Consider the following 14,058-nt stretch of genomic DNA (forward strand, 5'->3'; position numbering starts at 1 on the left):
TGCTAACAGCTTCATAAATCATTGTTGGTCTTAAAAGAGCCTAGTTTCTAAAGGTTTATAGGAAATTTTTATAATAATTTAAATTAAAATATTAAAATGAGTATTGTTCACACAAACAACCTCATGGATTGGAAGCTATGGTATATTGCAAATCTTCCATAAAATCAATAGTAATTTTTAAGAGAGAGGGAGGAGAAGTGGGTAGATGTGTTTGGTTGCAATGTTTTAAAGGTGTTGGAGACTGGGAGGCTTATGACTTGATCCTTAAGGAAAGCTTATTTCTTTCAAATGCTTACAACTTATTCAATGTGAGTTGAATACATAGTCACTAAATTCGTGGGCTTAATGAAAAAGTTGTGATTGAATCATGATTTTTTTTCCTTCAAATATGTAATGGTGACTTCTATGAATTTTGCAATTCAATCACAAACTTCATGAGTAAAATGGGAAAAGAAGAAAAGAAAAAAAAGATGATCAATGCATTGGTAAGAGATGACTTTGATGAAGATGGTAGTGGCCATTTTACCGATGAAGATGATAATGATGCAAATGAGGATGGCATTGAATTTGATGGTTTTGACTGGTGGATGAGTCCTAATTTGGATTCATGATGATAATCTTTGTTATACTTTGAACAATATAAATCTTGAATGTGTTGTGGATTTATGGGTACTTTTCTGGATGTATAGATGATAACCAACATAGGATTTGATATTTTTTTATTGTAGTTTAATATGGGATTTGATGATATAATATGTGAACAACCCTTAGTAGGAAAATTTACAGTGTCCTAGTCCTAGTCTTCCTGATTTTTTTTCTTATTTTTCTTTTTCCTAATTTTATACCTTTCAGATTTATTCCCGAACCCTGACATGGTAGCTTATTTCTTAGGGGAGGATCGTGTTTTTTTACTTCAACTCTTGACGCTTATTCCTTAAGATTGGCTTGTCAACATTAGTGAACCACCTTACCTTCATGCCTTAGAAACTCCAACCCATGCCTCTAAATTTTTACTCCTAATTGGCATCTTCTCTTAATTTAGAGAAGATGCTCACTTCCGAACCAATTTGAACTCCAACCATTTCCTTCTCTAAAACACTATTCATTCACTTGAAAAAGTTAAAAAGTGAAGGGGACACAAATGGTATTTAAATATGTTCCATGAAAAGAGAAGGTCAAAAAGGGTATTTACGGAAAAAATGGGACAAGATAGGTATTTAAAAAAGGGGAATAAATATTTAGAGAGGCCCTCTAAAATTTCTCAATATATCTATATTTGGATATGTGAACAGTGATTTAGAGGGTTTTCTAAAATAGAGACCGCTTGGAGCTTGGTTTGGACGTTTCTATCTCTGAATTTAGAGTTTTATAGACCAGTTGGAGTTGCTCTTAGTGTTTGAAAACATTGGTTAGTTGCCATAAAGTAAATTGTTACTATAATGAATTGCTCTAATAGTGGTGTGAGCATGAGTTGATGGCATACAAGCGTCCTACAGAAAAAAGTGGCCAAAATGTGAACATCACAAAGGTCCGATTTCGTTATGTACAATAGAGATTGAGAACTTGCCTTCGATGCACGTACCAATCAAATCTTAGGGGTTTGCTACATGGATTCTCTTTCTGCCCCACTATTATCCATATATGGTTGGTTATGGCATAGGTCTTAAGTATCTGAACAGACTAGAAATGGTAGAATGTGATTCGTTTAGCTGTTGCAAATATTTGGGACATGGCTTAATTATAGTTGTTATCTTTAGATCTTTTTCCCCTGGTTTTCTTCTCAGTTCTCATCCTTTTAGAGGGCTTGAATTGCACCAAGTCGCTCTTTTTCTCACTAGCAATTTCATTGATCTTCATTGGATCTGGATTTAACCATCTTGATCAGTTTCCCTTTATTTCTCTTTCTTATTAGAGGATTTGTTGTATTCCAATGAAATAATATTCTCTTTAATTTCCTTTTCAATTTGATTAACCTGGTCTAGTGGAGCTGGTTTTAGGCCTATTGAGAAAAAAAATAGCAAATTTAGGTACAGATTTCCCTATTTTCTGCTGAGTAAGACGCTGTTGGAAACACTTGAGGCCATTCAGTTATGTCCCATTAATAGGGATGAATATGGTTTGTATGATTATTGGGCAAAATTATAAATGAAACTGCCATTCAGTTATGTCCCGTTAATAGGGATGAATATGGTTTGTATGATCATCGGGGCAAAATTATAAATGAAACTGCCATTCAGTTATATCCTACTAATCGGCATGAATTTGGTCTGTATGATCCATAGGGGAAGCAGATACGGCATATTTGTTATTTTGAGTTGTCATTTTCCATTAGGGCATATTTGTTATTTTATTTAGGTTAAAATTGATTATATTATGAAGAGAAACTAAAGCATACAGTAGCTGTCTCCCCCATTAAATCCTCATACATTTCCCTAGTAAGTTCAATGGGAGGAAAATTTTAAAAAGACACTGCCTCAATTACACTGTCACAGCCTTGTCCAAAAGATTTGGGATCTGTTAAATTAATCCTGTTCCTTTGATTGTCCAAAGTCAGGTTATACCTGCTTTTGTTATCCTCATCCACATTCTTTTGGGTCATCTTTTTGCTCATTTAGGATCTTTAATTTGAAATATTTCTTCTAATTTGATTCTAATTATCAAATATGTTAAAAACATCTAACTTTCTCTTTCATCTAGCTGTTTTAGGATCTTCAACTTGAATATTTTTTCTAACTATGTTGTAATCAGTCTCTGTTGGACTTGTGCCCAAACCACCTCAGTTGACTTTCTCTTAGTTTATTATCTGATGGTTAAATTAAAAAGTTTAACACATAAGTTTGGATTCCCCATGAGCTATGTTGAAGGTGACAAGGAGGAAAACATCTTCATCAATAGATTTGTCTTGCGTGGTAGTAGGATGGTGTTTTGACATATTTTTCAATTTCATGAACAAACTAGGGGTCATTTGGATTTTATAAAAATAAAAAAATTAGCCAAGTTTTGAAGGATTCAAGAGTCTTGAGAAGTGTGGTAGGAGTATTTCCTTATCAGGGTTGAAAGTTTGGGATCCATTAATCCGACCATACTTGAAATGAATTCCAACTCCTCCAATCTTTGATCACTTGGAGAGACTTTTTTTGTTTTTTGGGGGCACTTGATTGGTTCATATCCAAGAACCTCCACAACCTTCTTTTGGGATTGAGTGGAAAGAGAACCAGCAGAAAAGTATTCCAGTTTTTTGTCATAAATTATATTTTCTATGCGTTATCCTTTAGGAGTCTGGTCTATCTTTGCCCCATGTCCCAAAGTCTTTTTTACAGCTATGTAAAACACACGACTTACTTTTAGAAAGAAGTCTTGACTTGTTCACATTATCTATGCCTTGTCCTAAATGTGGAGGTTGGCAACATGAATCCTATTTTGTCAAATCATTCTATCTTCTCATATTTTATCTCCAATTCTCATCATTTTTTTACCTTTCTTTTGTTGACTAAGATGAGAGAGGTGCCAACTTTTCGTTGACTGAGATTTGAGAGTGAGGGGTGCCAGCTTGCTAAGTTGGCCAAGGTTTGTGATTGATATGATAGACCGAGGATGCCGCGTCAAGCCAGTGAATTTTGAGTCAGTTTATTGCAATTCTTGGTGATAGCACAACACAACCTAGGTTCAAAACCCATCTTCACCTACTAACATGGTTTTAAATCTCATCCAAGACTAAGACAATTTCTCCGATACATCTTGGTATTGTCCACGAACGAGATGGATAGACAAGTCAAACGTATCAGACGAGATGTCAAAACAAGTTTTAGAACCATGCCTCCTAAATACTAATCTCCCAAGTGGAAGTGAGGGGGGGGGGGGGGGGGGAGGGGAGGGGAGGGGAGGGGGGCGGGGAAGATCCATAGTCATGACAACATAACTTGGGTTCACCCCTAAGTGATTGGCTTAGTGGTAAAACTAGTGATAGGAGTTTGCTTGCCCTATTCATGTGTTCAACATTTATCCCATCGCATGCATGTGGAAAAACTTCCATGGAGTCTCAGGTTGCTGGAAAAACTTCCATGGAGGCTTGGGGCATGCGATCGTAGGGACTATTCCCATCCCAAAAGGATGTGGGATATCCTGTGTTATTGAAAAAAGAATATATATTGTGCCAAACATTTTTCGTAATAGGGGTTAGAAGTTTTGAAATGAGCTCATTTCGAAACTTTTAAGCCTAGTTTGCAAGTTGAAGAAATGTGGACCGTCCAATTTTTGTAAACCAGTTTTTATTGAGTTTGAAGTTTTGGAATGGGCTGATTTTTGGTGAGGATGATCTTTGTGATGAGAAGATCATCCTCACCAAAAATCAGCACATTTTGAAACCTCTGACCTATACATTGAAAAATGTTTGGCTCTCTTTAGGGTCTCCGAACGCCACCCACATATATATATGGGGGCGGTTCATGGGACATATGTATGAACATATGTAAAAAATAATGGTTTTTCAAAATATGGGTTAGAGGTTTTGGATTGAGCTGATTTTTTACGAGGATGGTCACTATGATGAGAAGATCCTCACAAAAAATCAGCTCAATTTGAAACTTCTAAATCCATCAAAAGTGATTTACAAAAAATTGGTAAAAAATCGATGGTCGACATTCTAAATCACTTTTAATGGGGTTAGAAGTTTCAAATTGGAATGACTTTTTGATTTATTTATTTATTATTTATTTTTTATTTCTGATGATCTTCCCATCATAGAGATCATTCTCACAAAAAATCAGCTCAATCCGAAGCTTCTAACCCATATTTTGAAAATTTATTAATGTTACATTGTTTTTACGTATGTTTTTTCATATGTCCCTTGATCCTGACCATATATATATGGGGCGGTTCAAGGGACATATGTAAAAACAATGATTTTTCAAAATATGGGTTAGAGGTTTTGGATTTAGTTGATTTTTTACGAGGATGATGAGGAGATCATCCTCACAAAAAATCAGCTCAATCTGAAACTTCTAAATCCATCAAAAATGATTTACAAATTACTGACAAAAAATCAACGGTCCACATTCTAAATCACTTTTAATGGGGTTAGAAGTTTCAGATTGGACTGATTTTTTTTCTTTTTCGAATGATCTTCCCATCATAGAGATCATCCTCACAAAAAATCTGTTCAATCCGAAACTTCTCACCCGTATTTTGAAAATTTATTAATGTCACATAGTTTTTACATATGTTTTTTCATATGTCCCTTGATCTTGACCCTATATATATAGGGAAATGTTCAGCAACAAACATTTTGGCAAAACATTTTTCAAAACATGGGTTAGAGGTCTTAGAATGGGCTGATTTTTGGTGAGGATAATCTCTACGGTGAGGAGATCATCATCACCAAAAATCAGCTCATTCCAAAACTTCTAATCCCATAAAAAAATGGTTTACAAAAAATGGACGGTCCACAATTTTTCAACTTGTAAAATGGGGCTAGAAGTTTTGGAATGGGCTGATTTTTGGTGAGGATGATCTCCTCACCGTAGAGATCATCCTCACCAAAAATCAGCCCATTCCAAAACCTCTAACCCATGTTTTGAAAAATGTTTGTTACTGAACGGGACCCATATATATATATTATATAGAGAGAGAGAGAGAGAGAGAGAGAGAGAGAGAGAGAGATGTGAATGATTCATTGGGTGGAGGGGAAAAAGATGGAGAGATCTGTGAGCATGGCTTCAAATCTCGTCCAAGACTGAGATGATGTCTTGGTATCATTCACTAACGAGATGGATTTACATCACATTTCAGACTTCATACCATCTCATGACAATATTTTGAAATTTCGGCTAAGTCAATTGGGATTTTATGTTTTTTTATTAAAATAATTTTATGTTATGATTTAAATATTTTATTATTTAAAAATAAAAATGATCATGTGACTGATAATCTTATCTTATTTTATATAATAAAAAAAGAATCTTCTTTTATTTATATGCAAATAATTGTAAACCGAGTTAAATGTTTTATCTTGTTAGAGACAAGATGACTAGTCCGACATAACTCAATCTCGTCCATGAAAGAGACGAGACAAGACGTTAAACCGAGATTCAGATGTCTATGAATAAGTGATGTGGGAGAATCATTGTGTAAGCGAGGATGGAAAATCCATTGTGTGTGTTTATGAGAGAGATTTGAAGGAGGGATTCTCCTCACGACATTGGAATAAGTAAATCTTGCTTGGAACATGGTTTTAAAACTTAGTTTCGCATCTCATCTCGTCCATGCCCGATATCGAGTCGTCTCAAACAAGTTTTCTGATACGATTTGAGACTTCTTGTTCAAAAATATAAAAAACAAACATGGGATTTAATATCTTGTCCGAAAAAATTGACTTGTCCGTCCATCTCATCCATGCTTGATACCAAGACGACTCGGGCGATACGTCTCGCTCTCGGACTAGTTTTGAAAACATGGCTTGGAATCCAATATTACAGATTTCTTCCTCAAATTTTACTAAAAGCGTACAAAAATAGAGATTTATGTTTCTCAAACCCTAGGCTCGAGTCATAAAGATTAATTGCTAAACAACACAGACCTAAGTTTTTGTAACTTCCAACATATAATCTCACAAATGAACGGGCTTAAAACCAAGGTCAATAGACTTCTTGACAGCATCCATCACAATCTGATTCTTTCTACTAATCGCAGCCCATTTACTATTTGGACACCTCCCAAAGCTTCTAATACTCTCCACCAACTTACAAAACTCTTCAATCATTAAAGCCTCTTGAGGAAGTTTTGAAACAACTTCAACTCTCTTAGGCTTCACATTCCACCCAATATGAAGTTCAGTGAATTTCGCACCCGACGTGAAATCAAATGAAGAAGAATTTTCTTTATAAGGGATGATGAAATCTTCGAGATGAATGGATCCGTTGGTACCATAAATAGCGAGGTCCATGGACACATTGGAGAGGAAAGAACAATAAAATGTAGCTACTCTTTCTTCCTCACCTTCCCAATGTAAGGAGGCACCACAAGCCAAGATGACTCCTTCGGGGTTGCGAGCGAGGGTTGGTAGAGCGGTTACCGTGTTGGGTAGTTTGTAGTCGGTTGCCCATAAGATGGCGCCAATGCAGTACCAGCCAACGTCGCCTAGTGCACCAAGGCCGTCAAGATCTGGTTTTACTCTTATGTTGTTCTCGAAAAATTCTTGAGTTTCTGAGAATGTTGATGTGCTGTGGATCTATAGTTCAAAACAGTAAATAAGAGAATTATGAATGATCGGTAGATATATGGGAATAAAACTCTTGGTGGGAAGGATTTAAATTGTGGTTTTGAGCCAAAATGTAATGTATATATGCCATCTTATGGCCTAGTTAACGCACAAGATCATTGATAACTGAGGTTTAAACATAGCGACAAAATTCTCCGATTTTTTGAAAAGGTCACGATTAGTTCAATTTAATCCTGAATTATTTGGAAAATTTTGAAATATATATTTTTATATAATGTTTAATTTGAAATTTTGCTTGATAACATATTTTTATGATACAAAATTTGTAATTTTGTTAAATATTATGTTTAATACATGAAGTATATACCTCTATATTATCCATAAGTAACAGTATAGATTTTTTTTTTTTTTTTTTCAACTTAGCCGGTTTTTTTTTGTAATCTCAGTTTGATGTTTCTTATCGTTGATGGACAAGACTGAGTTATCTCAAACAACTCATCTCATCTTAAACAAGATAAATCATTTAACTTGATTTTAAATTATTTATTATTATTAAAATATATTTATATATGAATAATTATAATTTTTATTAAATAAAGTAGGTTATAATATTATTAGTCACAAGATCATTTTTTATTTTAAAAAAAATTATTTAAATCATAAAAAATAATTATTTTAATAAAAAAATATATACAAAATCCCAATTGACTCGGTCAAGTTTTACTAACATCGTCTGAGTCATTTCATTTATCTCACGAGATAGTGTGAAAGCTGAGTCATGATGTAAATCCACCGCATTGGTGAACGATACTCGGATGACCCAAACGAGAATTGAAACCATGTTTACTATTACATGTTTTGAGGAATAACATTTCTATTAATTTACCGTTACATATATGTCTTGTTATAATGCATTCGGTTCAAGCTTTTCAATTAATTCATTTTTGGTGTCCAAATGAGATTATTATCCCATCGTTCTTTCAATCTTGAGTTATGTGACCTCTTCTTTAGATCTAAGTTTTTTTTTTTTAATGAGTTATATTGGAGTGACCTTAGCGGGGGACACCTTGACATGGTGGCACGTGTATGTCTATAGATACATTTTACTTGTATCTCAGAAAAATGCATCTATTAGCATACGTGCCACCACGTCCAAATGCCCCTCCATGTGTCCTCAACTGAGGTCTCTCTAGCACTACTTTTTTTAATTAAAATTAAGTTGGACGGGGTCTACATAGAGATAGGCATGCAAGGGTACCTTTATAATATAAAAAATAAATAAATAATGTGCATCTACTTCAATAAATACCATTTTAGAAAGAAAGATAGGCTCCACCAGGTTAAAAATAAAAAAGGTTGAATTAGATTATCGAGTGGTCATTGTCACATATATCATCTTGTAAGGATTTTTTTTGTTTTTTTGTTTTTTTTATAATATTAATTAAGTGAATTTTGAAAATAACATAATAAAAAGATAATTTTGTAGTTTTAGAAATTAACCAAAGTGATTATATTGCGGTACCATTGTAACTTAATTAATAAAGAGATGCTATTGCTGCACCAAATTTTACTAACGCCACACCAATGCCTATGTAAATTGTCAAAGGATTACACAAGGTTGGTGTGGTGTTAATAAAAGTTCGTGTGGCAATAGTAACTCTCTATAATATTTAAGGGTAAAGGTGTGGGGGCGCTCCTGGTATTCCTAATTTTGGTTAAAACAAACACCTATTCGGCCTTGTCTCATATAGTGGCAATAGGAAGAGAGGTTCGATTGACGCACCAACTTTTACTAGGAACACATCAAGATTTGTGATAATTCTTTTGTAATTTTCTATGAATTGGGGTGCTCTTAGCAAAAGTTGATGTGGCAATAGAATCGAAAGATGCAGCACTTTGTAATCTACATTGGGATTATTTACGAATCCCAAGGTGATTATAGATTTTTATTTATTTTTACTTCTAAATTAGGTAAATTTATATTTACCGTTTTAAGTTGTCCGAAGAGTTGAGTATCAGAAAGAATCCGCATCATCTCTGATGTCCTAGGATGATGCAGCCACATCGTTCCATCCATGAATTGTACACCGTTCGATTCACAAGACTCCAAGATCAGATCAAGCTCACCCACATCAAGAGCCGTTGGTTTCTCCAAAAGCAAGTGTTTTTTCTTTTGTGCAGCCAATACAGCCCACCGCACGTGCAGGCTTGTAGGGAGTGGCATGTACACTGCATCCACACGTGTGTCATTAAGTACTTCTTCGTAACTCCCGTAGATCCTAACGGTCTCTGAGAAACCGTTGAGAATCGCGAATCTCTTAGCTTTTTCGATCGAACGGCTACCGATGGCGTAGATGATCGAATTGGGTGCAAGATCTACGGCTCTAGATATCTTCCTCGCTATCTCTGCGCATCCAATTATACCGAAACGTATCGGATTCTCGCCCATCTTTATTTAATTTTTTTTTTTCTTTCTAAGAGAGTATTAAAGTGTGGCTAGACTTGTAGACTGTTGGGCAGTTGGGTTCTGGCCTTAATATTATTGGATGTGTTTTTTACTCGTGGATTAGGTTTTGTTCACACATTTCTATGGTTTTATAACTTGAACGAGTCAGAACGGACTCGGATGTGACAGACAGGTTTTCCATGTGATCGGGATCTCGACTCGGAAAAAAAAAACCCAGCTCAAATAGGCCCATTTGCCTTGGGATACATAAGAAAAAGATTTATGATTTTATGTATCCCGAGGCAAATGATCTACGATTCTATGATGGGAGTGTCAGAAAATCATTATTATTTCTAATATACTGGTAAAGTTGGCAAAAGACTAGGGTATTTTTGACTAGGTATTGAAAACGGGTGAGAAATACATTTTTAATGTGAAAAAAAAATATATTTTTTCCTTGATTGATTGCTCATTTTCTACTGAAAATGATTTTTCATCCTCATTTGTAAATCTACTCTTAGTTTGAGGCTATGTTTGGTAACACTTCTGAAATCCAAAGTTTGGGAACATCTGAAGTTTGGAAACTAGAAATTAGGTTTAGAAATGTTAAATCAAACGTCCCCTATTACTGGTTCAAAACTTCTGAATTTTAATTCTGAAGTTTGAAATTTGAAACGAAACAAACATAAATAAAACATTGAAAATCTGAATTTTAAAGGTAGACTACCTTCATTCAAACTTTAGAAGTGTTACCAAAAACATATTTGTATAGATAACAAACATTTAAATTATTAAAAATTGATTATTTTATGTAAAAGCATTGATACATTTGGCTCATATGAGTTTATAAATATGCAATCGATGTAGATACGTGGGCATCGAAATCGTTGGGGAGGTTTGAGTTCTTCTACTTGAAATTATAAAGTCGCAATCATTTAAAGAGTTTGGGTATGAATGGACACTACTAAAATAGATTTTAAAATTCATTTTTCTTGACTTGTAGTAACTCATATCCAAATGGATAGGTAAAAGTCTACCTAAAGTTCTAAGTGAGGGAGTTCGGTTGAGAGATAAGGAAGGTGTTAGGCTCCTTGTCCCTCCCATCCTAAATGGTTACCAATATGACCATAAAAGAAGCAATAAAACTATTTATTTTTTATTTTTAAGGATAGAGAGAGTTATAGAGAATTAAGGAAAATTAACTATAGTTTATTTCTAGAAAATAGGCAAATTAAGATGATAAGAAAGCTCCTACTAGAAGTAGGTGCTTGTTGGATTTTTTTTTTTTTTTGTGAGCCAAAGACTTTGGTGGGAATCCACTTGATTTCTATTATTTTGAGTCTTTACGCTTTAAAGGAAGTTATGTACTCACTTGGGAGTAATTTTTTTACTAGTTTAGTCTTAAGGAGGCATTCACGGGTTGGACACCACCATTGAAAAAATTATGGACCTTCATGCATGATTTATATCCTTTTTAGAACTATTTTTTTTTTGTTTAAAGAGTTAGACGAAAATCTAAAGAGATTATCACTTTTGACTTTTAACCTTTTTGTAAAGTAAAATGTGATGTGCGTGGGAATGTGTATGCATGAGATAGATTTAACAAGAGAAGATTACTTCTTAAAAGGGTTTACTCTCTAGTTCTATTGTCATCAAATAAAATAAAAAATCATTATTCTAGAAAACTTAAAGTGTAATAAAAGTAAAGATAATAAAACATATACATATAAATTTAAATTGCATAAGTAAAGAAATTAAAGACAACCTATTCTAGTGCTTTCAAAAAACTTATTGAGGACTTAATGGGGGAGATCACCTCTAAGAGGGATTACTCTCTACTCTCAAGCCTCTAGGTAGGATTAGAGATCTACATCATTAAATAAACATAAATGAAAGCTTGAAATTAAACAACTAAAGTAATGAATGGGAAGATGAAGACGGGGGAATTAGAGAGGAAGGTTGTGGTAGAACTTCTCCTATCTTGTTCTTCTTCATCTCCTTCTTGAGATAATTTGGATAGAATTTTGAAAAGATTTAAGAGCTTTGAGAAAGGATTTTAACAGAATTTTGGAACTCTGATTCTTTTTTGTTTTCATGTGCCTTGTCTTAAAACCTTAATTTCTCAAATATTTTATGAAAAACCTTCATGAAAAGCATAAATTTCATATTCTAACATTGGCCTTGATGGTCTTTAACCTTTTGTAAAGTCACTCCAATCTTGATGATTAAGGGATATGATAGTCTATGCACAAAAAGTTCTAGAGAATTCTTAGTGGAGGGTAAAATGTTTCTAGATCATATTATTAGGGTTAATTGTGAGAGATTTAAGCTAAATGTCATGTAATTAGGTGAAAGTTTTTTGTTTTTTTTGATAACTTCCTTAGGCTAGCTCTCTAACAAACTATATATACAAAGATTTTTGGGCACAAATTTTAGAAACTTCTTGAGGTTGGATAAGATGGTTATAAGATTTGGAAAGTAGTCAATTTATCTTAAATGGTAAAAAAAAAGGTAGAAGAAGGTTTTGACTCTAATGTGTCTCAACAAACCAAGGTTAGATGAGGTAATTATTTTGGAGTGGGGACCAAGTAAGACTTTTGGTCAAGTTCAGAAGAATAAGAGGATTAGCAAAAAATTATTGGTGGGAAAATTTGGAGATTTAAAACATGGGTAGAAATGGAATTAAGAACGGATTAGAGGATGGAAAATCCAATTTAGAAGGGTGGATGAAATCATTTCTTAGGAAGAATCTCGTGTACATATGGCCTCTTTAACTGTCTAATAGAATTTGATGTATGTTAGGTATGGCCAGAAGGAATTATGTCTGGCCGTACTTGAGGTAAGGCCAGTGTAAAATTAAACCTGCACATTACAAGGGTAAGATTAATAAAAAAAATGGCTTAGACATGTGATCTGTACGACTAGGCCAAACTATGCTTGCCCGTACAAACCATATAACCAAGCAAAAAATTAATTTTTAATGATCAAATTGATTAATTTTAATTAGTCCAAGTGAATCCCATTTTTTGATTGAAATTCCCTTGATTTGATCATCGATGCATGGATTCAAGCGAGTTATTGGGTTTGTTTGATCAAATTGAGGTGTTTACAATCGAGTTTTTTAAAATATCAAGGAATCATCTTAGATTCAGATGAGTGAATGTGATGGACGATTCACACCAACTTTCTTACCACTTCCCTATGAAAGTGAGATGACTATGACTTATCTAATGCTCCAATGAGATTTAAAACCATGCTGGAAAGTCATCTTGTTGAAATTTTAAAATGACCCGAAAAAAGTATTGTTGAAAAGGGGTCAACTGATCAAGTTGACTCAAGGAGGGGTTTATGATGTATCTTGCTTACTATTTTTTTATATTTTAATTGCTTCAAAATAAAGGGTGTCAATGGTTCGGTTCCGATTTCGCTTCTTATGAAAATTAGAACTATAACCACTATATATTTTTTTGTTCTGGTTCTTGTTGGTTTTGATTTTTATTTTAAAATAAATAAAATCGAAATTATCAAAAATCACGGTTACTTGTCAGTTCCGATTCTCAAGAATTGAATGGGAAAAAATATTTCAAAATCATTGTAAATTAAAAAAAAATCCTTTCTAAAAAATAACATATTATTTGCAAAGTATCAACTTAATAATAATTTGTTCCACTAAAAAGATGATGTAATGAGTTTTATTTTTCAAAATTAAGATTCATCACATTTATAAATAATAAATTTAAGAAGAAATGACTCATTTTAAGTTTCCATATTTAGTTTATATGAAATTTGAAGAACTTTACATAATATATGTTAATTTTAAAATATAGAAAAACTTTCAATTATTTATTATGTAAAAATAAATTGGTTCTGAGTACCCACGGGTTCCCTTTGAATAGATTCTAATGGTTCCAAGTCTTATAAGTTCAGTTTCATATTAGACCTGACTCTAATCGGTTCCAATAAAAAGGGAATCGGGATTTTCAATTTTAGTTCCAATTTGATTCTAAGTAAATGGGTACCCATTGACACCCCTATTCAAAATAAGTTAAAAATGAATTATTCAAAGATTTTCAAAAAGAAAAATCCACTAGTACATGTTTTTTCATAGGGGATTGAATACTTCCATATTAACATCGTCCGATTGCACCCAGCTTAGACAAACTCGCGTTTCTATTTGTTTTTAAATTTATATATTATCTATACTCAACTGTATTTTTTTCTCTATTTTTCACATACACTCTCTATTTATTTTTGAAGGAAGAAGGTAGACTTTCTCTAGTTTTTTAGTGAACAAAAAGAATGGAAAGAAGTAAAGTCGGACTGCAATTCTTTTTGTATTCTACGGAGTGTTGGAGGAATTTTAAGTGATGGGATGCAATCGGTTCTTAGTGATTTG

At 33.5% G+C, this 14,058-nt stretch overlaps 1 protein-coding gene across 1 annotated transcript; it reads right to left on the bottom strand.

Annotated features, from left to right (window-relative positions):
* Positions 1–6,326: 6,326 nt before the first annotated feature.
* LOC147398024 (putative oxidoreductase At4g09670) lies at positions 6,327–9,775 on the bottom strand. Its single transcript, XM_086447139.1, has 2 exons — positions 9,204–9,775; positions 6,327–7,225 (listed from the first exon to the last, which is right to left on the bottom strand). The coding sequence occupies exons 1-2, from the start codon at positions 9,663–9,665 to the stop codon at positions 6,605–6,607; spliced, it is 1,083 nt and encodes a 360-aa protein (XP_086303265.1). The 5' UTR covers positions 9,666–9,775; the 3' UTR covers positions 6,327–6,604.
* Between the last annotated feature and the right edge of the window lie 4,283 nt (positions 9,776–14,058).

Source organism: Akebia trifoliata, chromosome 7 (genome assembly GCF_017979445.1).
Source record: "Akebia trifoliata isolate Shusen 1 chromosome 7, ASM1797944v1, whole genome shotgun sequence".
Classification (NCBI taxonomy): Eukaryota; Viridiplantae; Streptophyta; class Magnoliopsida; order Ranunculales; family Lardizabalaceae; genus Akebia; species Akebia trifoliata.